Source organism: Aedes albopictus, chromosome 2 (assembly GCF_035046485.1).
Source record: "Aedes albopictus strain Foshan chromosome 2, AalbF5, whole genome shotgun sequence".
NCBI classification, from domain to species: Eukaryota; Metazoa; Arthropoda; class Insecta; order Diptera; family Culicidae; genus Aedes; species Aedes albopictus.
The window spans coordinates 329,895,826-329,911,868 of record NC_085137.1 but is presented as its reverse complement, the minus strand read 5'-3'; the positions used below and the strand labels follow the sequence as shown (position 1 = coordinate 329,911,868).

General features: G+C 38.7%; 2 protein-coding genes across 2 annotated transcripts in view; one reads left to right on the top strand and one right to left on the bottom strand.

Annotated features, from left to right (window-relative positions):
* Window positions 1–10,692, bottom strand: part of LOC109398012 (uncharacterized) — a 40,136-nt gene extending 29,444 nt beyond the window's left edge. The window contains exons 1-3 of the mRNA XM_062848363.1: window positions 9,673–10,692; window positions 9,007–9,469; window positions 8,518–8,942 (exon numbers count right to left, since the gene is read on the bottom strand). Of these exons, the coding sequence (XP_062704347.1) occupies window positions 8,518–8,942; window positions 9,007–9,469; window positions 9,673–10,432 (1,648 nt within the window). The 5' untranslated portion in view covers window positions 10,433–10,692. The remainder of the gene's footprint in view (window positions 1–8,517; window positions 8,943–9,006; window positions 9,470–9,672) is intronic.
* On the top strand, window positions 4,648–6,713 carry LOC109399470 (carboxylic ester hydrolase). Its single transcript, XM_019671911.3, has 3 exons — window positions 4,648–5,539; window positions 5,599–6,061; window positions 6,128–6,713. Exons 1-3 carry the CDS (start codon window positions 4,789–4,791, stop codon window positions 6,558–6,560), a joined length of 1,647 nt encoding a protein of 548 aa, XP_019527456.3. The 5' UTR covers window positions 4,648–4,788; the 3' UTR covers window positions 6,561–6,713.
* Window positions 10,693–16,043: the final 5,351 nt, after the last annotated feature.

The window sequence follows — 16,043 nt, the reverse complement described above, 5'->3', positions numbered from 1 at the left end:
AGGGAATCGAACCCGCCGTCTCCGGATTACTGATTCACTAGGCTATCTGGAGACTCCGTGGAGCTTACACGCTCCCGTAAAAGTACCCAGTTTATTATGCTATCTCTGTTACTCTACAAGAGGCTTCATTTAAAAAAACCTATATATTCAAGTGAAGCGACATAACCTTATAATTGGTACTTTCAAATGAAGTCTCTTGTAAATAGAGTGACAGAGATAAAAATAAAAAAAAATGATGAAGAATTACAAACTGTATGTAATAGTAGTTTACGAAACAAGGTGCAGAATGAAAATTTTTACAGCACGAGTCGTTCATTTATCCAACGAGGCTTGCCGAGTTGAATAATTACGACGAGTGCTATAAAATCGAGTTCTGCACCGAGTTGCGTACAACATTTTTTTGCAATTTCATAAATTACCACTTCAGGATAGTTTTTAACACAACTTTTTCATCAAACTGCACACTGATGTTCATAGCCATGATTAAAAAAGTCTAATCTTAGCAGGTAATACTGTGCAGATGTCACATTTTTTTCAATCCTGCGTCCATAAAGCATCAAGAAGTTGATCAAAACTGAAAACAGTGCTGTAATGATTCATTACGCAACGCAAATCAGTGCTGTTATGAACCATTACAGCGCTGATAATTTGGTATGGGAAAGTAGGCCTTTTCCTGGCAGATTTGCGTAAGGTAAAACAGCCTATTACGATGAGAAATTGCAAAAATGTATATTCAATCATTTTAAACTCGAGTATCAATTTGGTAATAAATTTGTATTTAAGATGTTTTGAGAACCAAAACAAAAAATGGCATTACAATGTTGTATATAACCTTCTCGAATCTTTAAAATGTTATTTGAGTCAAAACTTTAATAGTTCATACAGTTATTTCCCACCCTACGCTAATTGCTTGGTGACAATTTGTAAGTTTGGTAAGGACATGTGAAATGCTAGATCAGAGGAATTTCATATCCAGGAAACCGCTACGCTACTGCAAACCCAAAGTCATCATTCTTTATGCCATCATATTTGTTATTATTTTATAACGTGAGCGTCACAGATTTGCACACAACTATTTAGCAAATAATATTTATTGACTGCAGTTCTATACTTATCTTTGATTGTTATTAATATTTTGCTAAGATTGCTATTCTATTGTTACTTCTACTTCTTCTTCCCGGACGTCACTACGTTCCTGCTGAAACTTGGACTCGACTTTATGTTTCACAATTTTTACACGAAAACTGGTTCAGCGAGGCTCTGAAATTGTGACCAAGGTTGTGACTGGAAGTAAAAAAAATCATGAACATTTAGCTCACTCAAGACGTTACCGCGCTTAGCTTTCGAAGCATGCAACCTCACTCTCCTTTCTATTCAAGACATCAATTGCAAATCTATAATGTTATTATTATTTACCGACAAGAACCTTTAGACTGTTTCAGAAATTAGAAAGACACATTATTTATTAAATAAAACGCACTATTTTGATGATTTTGAATTTCTTTCACAAGACAATTTATGGTGTTCCTCATTTTCACATTTCATTTCAATTTTCTTGATATTTTGAAAAGCAGTCTATTTATTTATTTATTTTTCTTCGTCTTGGATGAATAAACCCATCCCACAGACTCTTACCTTAACCCTAAAAGGGATACCTTCATGGTCTCAATTTCGCCACCTCGCTGAGTGTGTTCCATCAAAGACGAGCTCTGAAAGGCGCCTGAGGTCCAATGGACCCCAAGTATGCCTTTTAGGGTTAAGGACTTAATTCTATGTTTAAAAAATACTCTTAGACACATTAAAATAACTGCTAACATCGTTGAATGCACGGATGCAACTGGGCAAAGGACACTGTCCACCATACGTTGCTCAACTATTTAATCCGTTGTTGAAATTTTAATTTGCAGAAAGGTATTGCCAGCCAACCAGGAACAATCACTTACTTAATCAACATTGCAATGGCATTTTTATTCAACATTTGATTGAATTACAGTTTAACATTATTTGATCACAGCTTGTAATCAGGTATTGTTCAATCAAAAGTGGAGAAGTTATTCAGCATTCTTCTTTCCAGGCGCAATACAGGCTTTACAGCCGGAAGTAGCCTGAGTAATATCAGCCTCATATTAAACTTGTATTCAGCTATGATAATCTACTGAAAACAAAAAAAAAATATAATAACGTGCGAGGAGCAATTATAGTCCAATCATGTTTTTCTGTCCCATCCAAACACATTTGTTACACACCCAAAACACACCAGCTCTTCTAAAAATTTGCTCAACTTGGGATTTGAACTCGTGATCTCCCATGCGCATGCCTTGCCGTCTTCCCAATCCTGGAACTGGGAAGTCGGTCGCTAAGAGCGAAACATCTTCACAAAACTGTGAAAGATAAATATTTTGATTTACGGAAGGTTGGAAACATTTACCAAAAAAAAAGTTGTGAAGATGATTGCTACCTTCGCTACGAAAATTAGAAATTACAATAATTGCTACGAAAACTAGCAAATGTTTCAAATATTGAGCATTGGCGTACAACAAACATCTTCTTCTTCTTCTTTATGGCTCTACGTCCCCACTGGAACTTGGCCTGTCTCGCTTCAACTTAGTGTTCTTTGAGCACTTCCACAGTTATTAATTGAAGGGCTTTCTTTGCCTGCCATTGCATCAATTTGTATATTGTAAGGCAAGTACAATGATACACCGCAGACAGACGTTCTAGCTCGAACAAATTTATTCAAATTTTCTATATAAATTTTCACTAGCGACACCTAGGCAACCGATTGCCACAATGCAGTTGACAGTTTGAAAAACCACGTGCTTCCAACCGCTTACTTACCACCCAATTCACCACCCACCGAGAAATAAAATCAAAACAAACACTGTCAAAATCATTCCTACATTTGCGTCACATTCACAAAGATTTTCCAATGCGAGTGAAGTTCATCCAAATGCAGTTCTATTCAAGCAAATCTATGTAATATAAAAGTTATAATGTGTAAAATAGCGCTAATTTGTGCAAAAGATTTTAGACATTAAATAAAAATCCTTTACTCTGCACAAATTATGTTGAAACATTATTAGCGTGCAACACGTGCGATATTTTCCCGCCATCCGGCTGGAAGACGACCGTGGTGACAGTTGTTGGTCGCAACGCACATGTGAGACAGCGATTGAATATGAACGTCGCTAACGCCATCTGTTCGCTGATTGCCACTTGGCAATTTGTTGCGGCCATATTTTTTACACAAGCTGCTGAGTCAAACTTGAACGTCTGTCTGCGGATACACTATGCCCAGGGAGTCGAGAAAATTTTCCCGACCGGAACGGGAACCGAACCCACCATCTCTAGATTGGCGATCCATAGCCTTAAGCACTAGGCTAACTGGAGACCCCGGACAACAAACATCAATACATATTGAGTACTGAAGAACTGCTCTATTATCATCACTTTAATCTGTTGTTCAATCGAAGAGTGATAATCGAACAAATTAACCGTTTATGTAGCTTACTGTTGAACCATTATTGAACATATCCACAATTGCTGAAGTATTAAACATCAAACACTTTTGTTCAACTTAAGTAAACCACAATAATCAGCTATCGGAAAGTGTGGAACATAAGCTTTTTCACGTGTAGAAAAAAGTTCTTCTTCAGCTTTTATTAAAGCTAGTAAGAGCAAATCGAAAAAAAAACAAAAATTGCTGACGTTTGTCAAGCTTGTAATTAAATTGTGTTTACATGTGTGCCAAATGTTGCATTTTGTCTTATTTTCAATGTAAATAGTATTACTTCGGCTTATTATTCAGCATTCTGTTTTGTTCAGCTGAGAATGTTACAAACCAGCAATAATTCGACATGCATGCTTATTTATGGCTTTAAATTGTTCCTTGGGGCATTATTTTCGACTGAATACCAAAAGTATATTTTTTCCCCATTTGAATACCATTTTTACTGAACATGATTTGATTTTTTTTATTAAATAATCTACCAATCTAACTTTTCATCACATTCGCTACCCTAATATAATCTATACATCTATGAAATGCCTACATAAAACATGGGAAAATCCATCATGCCATTTCCCCTGAATATTGATGAGAAGAACTTTTTTTTATTTTTAGATTTTATGTACAACGCGTTGTACGCGTTGAAATGCAACGTAAGAACAACCAAATGTTTTCAGGAACACCTAATAATAAATAGTAAATTTATTTTTAAAGTGTGTTCTAGTAGCCTGAAAAAAAAACTTTCATCGTTTAAGAAATATCTTTTCTTATCGATATTTTCATAATGTTTATCAATGAAATATTTTATTTATGAGATTTTTTCCATCCCACTACCTTACAGTTTTAACCACTTTTTGCCACTTCCATTTTATTAGTTCTGGTTGACAGAGCCAAAATTTCCATTTTTTTTGCACATTGATTTGATTTAATCCAGCTCCCGATAAACTCATAAAATATGAGTTCTTTCTTCAGCAGCGAAGTACAACGTGGGTCCCGAGATGAACTAGCCTAGGACTAAACATCTCGTTAATACAGATAAAAACCATCTTTTGCACAAAACACAAAGTTGGCATTATTGTTTGCTTTGTTAGAATATAAATAAAATGTATTTATAATATCTGAAACAGTCTATAAGGTGAAAAGCTCAGTTAGGCACCGGGACGTCAGAGCTGATAACGATAGGTTACGTATGGCTATGTATCACTTGCCTAGAACTGATTTCAGTAAGATGCTTGAATCAGAAGAATGAAAATCTTACATTCACTAGGTCAGTAGTAAAAATGTGCAATGCGGAACGTGTTTCTATTAAACTAGCAGCTGGTAAAGTTCTTGGCTGCAAGGCATATCTCCCGAATGGAAGCAGTTATAATTATTTCAAAGGAATTCCTTACGCAAAACCGCCAGTGGGTAACTTGCGTTTCAAACCCCCGGAACCATTGAGACAGTTTGACAGTGAGGTGCTAGATTGCAGTTATGAACGAAATGCGTGCTTCAGTTGTACACAATTTCCGCCGTTGGTAGCAGTTGGGGAGGACTGTTTGTATGCCAACGTCTTTACTCCGGGATGTGGAGGTTCATTGCCAGTGATGGTTTGTATTCATGGAGGCGGTTTCGCTTCCGGAACCGGTGATGCGTCAATCTATGGTCCACGGTACCTGTTGCAACACGGTGTCGTAGTGGTGACCTTCAACTATAGAATAGGTGCATTTGGTTTTCTATGTCTACCGGAGAAGGGAATACACGGGAATATGGGTTTGAAAGACCAGCGGTTATTGCTGAAGTGGGTTCACGAAAATATAGCGAAGTTTGGTGGAGATCCTTCAAATGTAACACTATTTGGTATCAGTGCCGGTGGTGCGTCAGTACATTTGCACTATCTGACGGAATCTTCAAGGCAATATTTTCACCAAGCTATTTGTCAATCTGGTGTCGCTTTCAATGTGTGGGTGGAACAACACGATGCTGAATCCAAAGCAATCCAGCTGGCGAAATGTTTAGGATGTTCTGACGAAGGAGTTGATCGAGTTTATGGTATGGTTTTGAGGGGAGCCAACTTTCTACAGTAGTAACATTTGAATTTACATCCTTAGAAACGCTTATGAATGCATCTGCCTTCGATATCAATGCGAGCAGCGAAGATTGTGTGTCTTCCCAAGATATGCGAGTTTTTCGAATATTCGGTTTTACTCCCGTAGTGGAGTCAACAAGTTCTGTCGAGCCTTTTTTGACAGAAAGCTATATTGACTTGCTGTGTAAACCGGATATGACCAACATTCCGATCATGATGGGTGTGACGAGCAACGAAGGCATTTCGTTTCTGCTGTTCCAACTGATTGTTCCGTGCATAGATGATCCAAAATGGTTTGTTCCACCACAGCTACAAATCCAAGAACACCAGATGACCGCAGCTGGAGAGGAAGTTAGGCGCTTTTATATGGGGGATTCAGATGCATCACAGGAAAGCACACAATCTCTAGCTGACTTCATATCCGACAGTACATTTGTAATTCCAGCGATCGTCGCCAGCGAACTACATGCCCGATATCAGCACAAGTGATATAACATAACAACAAATATTTTGATAGTGTGTCTTGATAGAAAACATCATTTTTGTTTCAGAGCACCACAATTCTTCTATCGCTTTTCTTTTGAAGGACGTCTGAATGTCCTGAAGCTTATTCTGCCGAATGTTCCTGATTTCAGTGGAGCTTGTCACGGAGCTGAGCTACCTTTCTTGCATGATTCAACCTACTTTGAAGTACCAAATTTTCTCGAGAACAGCCCCGAGTTTAAGATTCGTGAGGCAATATGTCAGCTGTGGACGTCGTTCGCCCGGACTGGAATACCTACATCGGAACGGAACGAGCTAGGAATTGCATGGGATTCAGTTGAAACAATAGATTGCCGGAAAGAAAATTTTCTGTTGGATGCATTAGATTTGGGGAATGAAATAAGAATGATCAGTAAACCCTTTGCCGATAGGATAGCGTTTTGGAAAAAGCTGTTCAAAAAATACAATTGCGACTATTTGAATCATCGGGCATTATGGTAATTAGGGCAGGCGGTTGAATTGTAGGATAATAATAGTAATATTTATCTATTTGTAATTCATCAATTTGAAATATGTAATTCGTAATGCTCGTGAAATGTTCGGAATAAAGCTTTCGTAAAATCAGTGTATAAAAAGTAAATGAAAGAAACCCAATTTTCAGGTAGGGTCTTGTACCATTTGGGCAGGTGTACCTATTTTGGGCACTTGCCGCTATAACTAAGTCAATATCAATCCGATTGATTTGAGTTTTTGTATAGAGTTAGATACTGTACGTGCCTAACTCTATACAAAAATTCAAATCAATCCGTTTGAAATTGGCTTAGTTATAGCGGCAAGTGCCCAAAATAGGTACACCTGCCCAAATGGTGCAAGACCCTATTACCCTGAAATTTCTCTTTTAAATAAGGCTGACACAAATTTTTATTTTCTTTTATGTCTCCCCCCCCTCGGAAAATTTTAGGCGAATTTTAGCATTTTGAGGAGGAAAAAAATAAAATTTATGCAATTTAGTATTAAAATTTCAGTTTTATCTGACTCACTTCAGTATAATAATGACCTACTTTAAAGGCTCATTATGCAACTGAAATGAGTTGAATAATGAAAAATAGTTGCATAATGTTCATAATGCAACTCATTTGGGTTGCGTTATGAACATTATGCAACTCAAATGGGTTGCATTATGAAAAAAACATTGCATAAAATTTTGTATGCGATTCGTTGCAAAACTCGATTTTTTCAGCACTCGTAGTATTTATCCAACTCGGCAAACCTCGTTGGATAAATGTACAACTCGTGCTGAAAAAAAAACATCTTTTTGCAACTCATTGCATAAATAACTATTATTGGAAAAAATGAAGGTAAAATATGAGTTGCCCAGAAAATTTATTAACAAATCCGATAAGTTTTATGAGTTCGAAATCCCCTTTACGAGTTAACCAGCATTGTGACATAAGAAGAGAATATGCCACACGCATCGGATCTTCTTATCTTAAGCTTATGACAAGTGAGTTGTTTACATCTTGAGTTTTGTGCATTTGAAGTTCTAGTGTAATATTGAATTGGGATTCTAAGACGTTTCTCTTCCCGGTTTGCGAAGAAAACGTGAGACAAGATGGTGGCTGAAATAGTTGGAAATAAAGCTCGTATTTGAAGTGGAAATCTTAGTGTTAATATGTTGTATTACAATTAAAAAATGGTTATCTACTTTACTTGGATACTACACTGCATATTTAGTTGCGATGTAACTTGGTAGCATATAAATAATAATGTTGATCTTCGAAAGCTCATTATGACAGTGAGTTTCACATTTATAAAGTTTTAAAGACTAAATTAAGGTCATCATTATTGTCGCGCAGTGACAGTCGCAAGGCAAAACAAAAGACAACATGTTCCCGCCCAAAACAAAAGCACGTGGGTTTCGCGAAGTGACAGATGTTTTTGAATGTATTTGTGAAGAACGGCAGGAGTGGCTCAATGAAATGAGTGTGCTTGCTGTTAAACCCCATATAATGGAATAAAATTGTTTTAGAATATGGTGACGCTGTTATGATTAGTAACTGTCGCGCTCGATTTATTTTACGGGTTTATATCAGCGTATAAGATACATATGATAAACTTTCAATTTGTGCTTTTGTGTGAGTCTTCTTTGAAAACAAAATATATTTGATAATAAATCGAATTAAAAAAAGAAACTCTTTATAGATGAGAAAAAAATTACTTTCTTGATGCACAATTTTGAAATGCAATTCGAATCGTGACCAATAATAACGTAGGCAGCTTTTTCTTTTTTTATTCACTCTCCTAAAAATAAAAAACAACGAAAAGAAGGATGGAAGAGGGGTACTTGCTCCCTCTTTTATTCCACTTCTTTTCGAGTTTATCGAGGAGAATGAGTGAGATAAAAAAAATAAGAGATTGCCTACGGTAGTGATCATGACAGTTATACAACATCATTTCAAAGCAATATGTTGCAAATAGTCTCCGCTGTATTTGTTGAATAATTGCTTCCAAAAATCAATTCGCTTTTGGAATGGGTGCTCCACCATTTTGAGCTGTTCGTTCAAGTCCAATGCTCTGAGATTAAACATCTCCTGATCAGGATCGATTTTCTCCACTGGCTTCCAGGAGATACCCAATTGGTTGTCCTTTGGCGTTGGATTTCCATATTTTGCAAAATTGGTCCACATGTGGCACATGGCTTTGCGTAACTTGTATTCTTGGCTGTCGATTTCCATTTCCTCGGTAGTGAAAAAGCTGCCCTCAAACATGTACGTCAATTCGTCCGCATGAGCCGCCCCATCCAGTTGATGATTTCCTTGGTACATTTTCTTTATGAAATTGCTTTTGCCGTCGAAAGAAAAGTGGTAGAAGTACTGCTCGGCACTGTAGATGAATAAAATAAAGTTTGAATAAATTGCACCGGCAGATAAGATAACATTGTGATCACCTATGCTGATATCGTGAATGCAGTTCGCTTGCAACGCAAACCGGAACAACAAACATGCAATCGGATACAAAGTCCAAAAGTAGCGGCAAATTATCATTCGAAACGGCGCGATCCCCAAAGTAAAACCGTTTGACTTCCTCTCCAATTTCGGATAATATATCTTCTGGTACAGCCAATTGAGGAGGTGCGAACATTTTTATATCATTTGCGAACAGATCCACTGAAAGGTTTTCGATAAAGCAAATAGCCTCATTGCTGGTTAGCCCCAGGATCAGTGGAATGTTTGTCATATTTGGATCGCTCAAAAGGTCAAGGTACATCTTTGTTATAAACGGATCATCCGACTCCAATGGCTCTACCACTGGGGTAAATGCAAAAATTCGGAAAACCGCACGATCTTGATCCGTAACGCACTCTTCACTGCGAGCTATGAGATCGTCAGGTGATGCTCTCATGAGAGTTTCTACGAAGTACATTAAAAAAAATACATAATTCGTGAAATAAGTGAAAAGAATATTTACGATATGTAAGAGGAGGACTCTTGGGTGATTTAGGTAGAAGGATAAAAAATGAAAAATAACAACAAGATCAATTAAAAGTATTGCATATTTAGAACCTTGTGAAACAAAGAATTAATGCAACGGTTATTATAGTTGGTAGTATTACCGTAAACTTGATCGCTGTTTTCTCCATCGCAACCCAACAACTTGGCCAAGTTGTGAGCTTTGGTAACTGCATTCAGCTGCTCAGTCCAAACGGTCAATGCTACACCAGATTGACATATTGCTTTGTGGAAATACTTTCGGGAAGTTTCGCATAGATACTGCAAATGACACGAAGATCCACCTGCACTTTCTCCGAAAATCGTCACATTATCTGGATCTCCTCCAAATTTTGCGATATTCTCATGCACCCATTTCAGCAGCAATCGTTGATCCTTTAAGCCCATGTTACCGTAAATATCTTTCTCAGGCAGATAAAGGAATCCCAGGGAACCGAGTCGATAGTTGAAGGTCACTACAATGACGCCTTCCTGCACTATGTATCGAGGACCGTAGACAGCTGCATCACCACTTCCGGCGACAAAACCTCCACCATGAATCCAAACCATAACAGGAAGTGGAGATTTTCGCCCGACCTCGGTCGGATCGATCGGGGTGTAAACGTTAGCATACAAACAATCTTCGCTAACGGACACCGTTGGCGGAAAATGCAGATACGTGTAACAGGAATTCCGTTCATAGCTGCAATCCAGCACCTCTTCTTCGAATCTGTCCAAAGACACAGGCGGTCGAAAACGGAGTTCTCCTACCGGAGGTTTGGCATACGGAATACCCTTGTAGAAGCAGTAGTTGCTCCCATCCGGTAGCGCAGACTTGCAACCTTGAACTTTACCGGCACTGAGTTCGGTTATTACGCGCTCCATAGTGGACACAATTCCTTACGAATTGAATTGATTCAACTATAATGATCCAATTGAAATTTTGGCAGTTCACTCTCTGCCACGAACTGGAATGTTGTTGCTTCTGTGAAGTCACAAAATCGACTGAAAATGAAAGTTGTACCGGTGAAGCGCTGGACCCGGCACTCGTTATCAAATTTAAAACATAGTTAAATAAATATAATCAAGAGCCATGATGCGGTAAATTATATCAAAGAAAAGTCACGCTCTTTGTGCACAGACACAGGTTAGCATCAAGTGATCAGGTTCCAGAGATGAAATATATGAAATGATCAAATGCGGAATCGTGATTCAAATTCTATTGAACGCCTCATAAACAACAACCACAATTCATTCAAAAATGCTATATCACTGTGGATAACTACTTGAGTAGAAGTTAGGAGCGCTATAGAAAGCTCTCGATGAGATGAGCTCAATAATGTTAGTTGGTTTTGGTTGACTTATTATCTAATAATGATACGAGCAAAGGCAACCGGTTTCATGTTGTATCAAGAAATAAAGCACGTGATTTTAGGCAGTTTTTTCGGTTTGGGAAATTTTGAAAACTCTTTAGGCTGTCTTGGAAATTGTGGAGACAAAGGCCATCACCTGAGCGCCAAAGTATCAAGGTAATTTTTAGACAAAATAAGGACTGTTCAATTTATAAAACGGACAACTTGCTTGTGCGATGTCTTTTTTATTTTTCAATAAAATCATTATCAGTTTTTTGCATAACTTTCTATAACTATTCTCAAATGTAGGAAAAATATAACATTAAGCAAAATGTTCTTAATTTTCGTAAAACATCAATAAAATCCCATTTCTCAAAACTCGACATAACTTTTCACATACTTAACATGCACATTTCCATGAAATTTTTAATGTATTGGAATCTAATACTATTCTACTAAAGGTAAAATTCAATAGTTGGTCAGTAATAATACACCAAGCATTATCCAGCTTGATATAGCGAGTTGCCTTGTTTTCATAGAAATTATTAAAAAATGTTCATTTAAGTCCTGTGTTGCAATAGCGTCATGGATTCGGCTAAAAATTTGTCCAGAGTAGTAGAATATTGCTGTCTGAATGAAACAGAAGAGAAATTTACTTTTTATTGTATTTTTCATCAAAAAATCAATCCTTAAAGATGGTCATATTGAAAAATTCCATACTTTTTGCTCCATTGATGCAGATTTTCGACTCCAGCGAATCTTGTTATTATTTATTTTCAACAAAGTTGGTCCTATGTTATTGTACACTTTATTTAATAATAATCGGGTGCAAAGTTTTTATTTCCAACATCATTGTTATGCAAAATTTGCATTAGGTTGCACGGTTATTTGGAAGAACCTTCAGAGAACGAAACTGTTTTGATTACCGTGTTTGTGATGGCGCACAGTAATCAAACCAGCAATGCTATTAAGACGCAGTTTTCTGCATTTAAAACCACAGTCTTCCCACTTTCGACTGGATGCATAAAAAAATTGATTATTTAATATTTTCATGCCCTTTTTGCTTTACAATTGAATTTTATTCAAAAAATCGAATCTAACTTGAGACTTTAATATCTCAACGCTTAGCTCTCCAATTGAGTTAAAATTCTGCCATAATGTTTATAACTCATGCTGCTGCAGCATGGCACATACTTTTCTGGAATTAAAAACAATATACCATATGTGAATAGTAATTTTATATATATTTTCAATTCAAAAATTCACCATATATTTTTTCAATTCAAAAATTCACCTCATTTAACAATATATATTTTCAATTCAAAAATTCACCTCATTTAACACTTGGCCGATTTTCTATGAAATAAAACTATTTTTATTCGATTCAAAAATGATTACTGTAATGGAAGATGACGTACTGAACAACGAAACAAGGGTGGTTAAATTTGAACTACGCGTCTTCTCTTTATAGCCTTGTAAAGTTGTCCGTTTTATAAATTGAACAGTCCTTAGGTTGAATTTACTCAACCTTCCGTAACTCGCGCGGTTGGCCACCTGCGTCAGCACCAAGCTAGTGCTGATTTTTTTTCCACGTGTTGTAAAAAATACAACAGCGCGATCACTCGAGGGTTAAATATAAAGTACGCCCACACATTTTTTCCGCTATCATTTTTAATTTTTTATGGACCATATTTCTAACCTTTTGCCAGTTTTTATTTATTTATTTATTCTCTTTATATCAACAGACAATTTTGTCCCAATGATGGTTAGAACTATTTAATACTACCAACTATAACAACAAATAACACAAACACAAAATCATTATTCGTCAGCGTTTGTACAAAATATCTCAGAAAAATTACGTCTGATTGTTGCATGAGACAAATTAAAATCGAAACCGGTTGCTGCCCTATTAAAGACTCGAAGAGCACCATGAATAGCGATATTCTGGCCGTAGTCGGTTCGTTGGAGCGGTAACCTCAGCATGTAATTGTTTCGTAGCGCTCTTGGACGGACGTTCAAATCAACTGCCGCCAGAATTGCTGGGCAGTCTGTTCTTCCTCGAATTGTGTCGTCAGTCACAAGCATAGCCCTGGCGATATTTCGGCGAGCCTGGAGAGTTTCCAACTGGATCAAACGACATCTACTCTCGTAGCTCGGGAATCTAAACGGATCCCGCCATGGAAGTCGACGGAGAGCAAAACGTATGAAGCGGCTCTGAACCGATTCGATCCCGTCCATACCGTTCTGTACGTTGCTGAAATTTTTGGCGATGCGAAAAACAAAACCCATTTGTTCTGGAGGCTTTTTCTACAATGTGCGGTACATGTTGTTTGAATGTCAGCTGGGTGTCAAGGATTACTCCCAAATCCTTCACATGGTCCATCTCGGGATCCACGGCTTTACCTCGCTTTCGATTTATTGATTGATTGATTGATTTGTCTTTATTAAAGAGACTTTCAGCCCTTGGCTGTTTCGTCTCTACTCCGCTTTCGAAAAAAAACTTACTTTTTGTGAGTTTTTTTTTTTAAGAGTGGAATTTGATTCCAGATATTCAGCATAGAAAGCAAGCGTTTCAAATATCACACGAGGACCGCATTATTCGAGCTATCAATGATTTGCTCCACATGCGTGCATGTGTATTGTGTGTATTATAGTGATTCGTTGCGCTCAAACTTTACACAGGTGTTTAGAAATCCACATCAAATAAAAAAGGCAGCCAAACAACGATCAATGAACAAACGCTCCCATAGTAAGCTTTAATAATTTTATAGAAGTAGGGAATCGCGCCACTTGGGCGGTGGCTTCTATATTCGTCTGTTTTCCACTATAACTCAGTCAAATTTGAACCAATTGACACAACTTTTGGAATGTGGTGAGGTAGGTATAGTATCTACCCGTGTACAACATTTCAAGTCAATTGGTTCAAAATTGACTGAGTTATGGTGGAAAACAGACGAATATAGAAGCCACCGCCCAAGTTGCGCGATTCCCTACGAGAAATCCATAAAAAAAAAACATTTATACCTTCTGGAAGCCGTTGCGGAACAGTGACAGAGGCCGATCAGTTCTTTTTGGTTTTGTTTTCAAACTGAAACATACATAGTGGAGTAGACTTGGTGTTATGGTTAAAGCACGTGACTATCACGCCGGGAACCTGGGATCGAATCCCACTCCCACCAAACTCTCAAAATGTGAGTTTCTTCCTTCGAAAGGGAAGTAAAGCGTGGGTCCCGAGATGAACTACCTAGGGCTAAAAATATCGTTAATACAGATATAAAAAAACGCTCATCACGACCATGGATACGGCATCGTAGTGCTGCAGGAGGTGTATTGGACAGGATCCATGGTGTGAACGTTTAGAGATAATTATACAACCTACCAGGACTGCGGCAACACATGCAAGTTGGCAACACATTTTATCGTGATGAGTGATATGCAGGTGATCGGTTGGTGGTCGATCGACGAAAGAATGTGCAATTTGAGGATCACGGGCCGATTCTTCAACATCAGCATATTCGACGTGCAGTGCACATATTTCGGATCGACTGAACACGAGTACGACCGCCGCCCAAGTCACATCACCAAGATCATCATAGGAAATCTAAACGCTCAGGTAGATCAGGGGGACGAATTGAGATTGACTATTGGAAAGTTCAGCGCCCACCAGATGACGAACGAAAACGGCCTACGGCTCATCAATTTCCCTGCCTCCAAAAAACAGGACCATATGTAGCACCTTTTTCCGAAACAGCCTTCGTTATCGTTACACCAGGACATCACCAAAGCAGACGGATTCGCAAATCGAACATGGTCTGATTGATGGACGACACTTCTCCGACATTATCGACTTATCACGGTATTTGATTATGATCCCTACCTTGGTGTTGCATTCAAAACTATCCATCATCAACTATGTACGGTGGTACCGGCGACCGTTACGGTGTAACTAACAGCAACTGAAGCAACCGGATGGCGTCTCAGCATACGTGCAGAATCTCGAGACAGTGTTGCCAGACGAGCGGGAGCTCGATGTAGCCTCCCTAGAGGACTGCTGGAGCACAGTTAAAGCAGCCATCAGCGACGCAGCCGAGAGCACCATCGGGTACGTGGAAAAGAGTCGACGAAACGAATGATTCCACGAAGAGTGCAGAGTGATTTTGGAGGAGAAGAACGCAGCACGGGCGGTAATGCTGCAGCAAGGAACTCGGCAGAACGTGGACAGACAGAAGCGGAAACAGCAGACCCGCTTCTTTCGGGAGAAAAAGCGCCACATGGACGAAGTGGAGTGCGATGAAATGGAACTGCTGTGCCGTTCCCATGAAACACGGAAGTTCTACCAGAAGCTCAACACATCCCGCAACGGCTTCGTGCCGCGAGCCGAAATGTGTAGAGTTAAGGACGGAGTCGTCTTAAAGGGCAGACAGGAGGTGATCGAAAGGTGGAAGCAGCACTTCGGCGAGCACCTGAATGGCGTAGAGGACGTAGGCACGAGAGACCATAACAACGGAGGGAACGAGTACGCCAATGCATCAAAGGACGGAAATGAGCTAATTTCCACGCTGAGGGAAGTTAAAGATGCCATCCATCATCTCAAAACCATCAAATCAGTTGGTAAGGATGGTATCGGAGCTGAATTCATCAAGATGGGTCTAGAAAAGTTGGCCACCTGTCTGCACTGGTTGATAGTCAGGATCTGAGAAACCGAACAGCTACCGGAGAAGTGGAAACAAGGGGTAATCTGCCCCATTCACAAGAAAGGCGACCATTTGGAATGTGAGAACTTAATACCTCAGACAGACATGTGATACGAGTGTGATACACGTACAACGGTACTCACTGCCAAGAAAATTCAAACAAGACTGACTTGAACGGAGAGAATTATCAGTGTAGCACTCATTTCAAGCGCAATTGTACAGTGATTCCTGTATCACATGTGTGTCATAAGTATAAGAGTGATCACCATTTTCAATACTGCCTATAAAGTTTATCCCAGATCATTTTTCGTCGTCTGTCATGGCCACCTACAACGAATGAGTTCTTGGGAAGTTATCAAGCCGGCTTCATCGACGGCCGGTCGACAACGGACTAGATCTTTATCGTATGGAAAATCCTCCAGAAATGCCGTGAGTATCAGGTCCCAA

Coding starts and splice junctions, on each gene's coding strand:
- LOC109399470 (XM_019671911.3), top strand. CDS start 4,789: ATGTGCAATGCGGAACGTGTTTCTATTAAACTAGCAGCTGGTAAAGTT. Junction 5,540..5,598: donor AGGAGTTGATCGAGTTTATG/GTATGGTTTTGA, acceptor TTACATCCTTAG/AAACGCTTATGAATGCATCT. Junction 6,062..6,127: donor CATGCCCGATATCAGCACAA/GTGATATAACAT, acceptor TTTTTGTTTCAG/AGCACCACAATTCTTCTATC.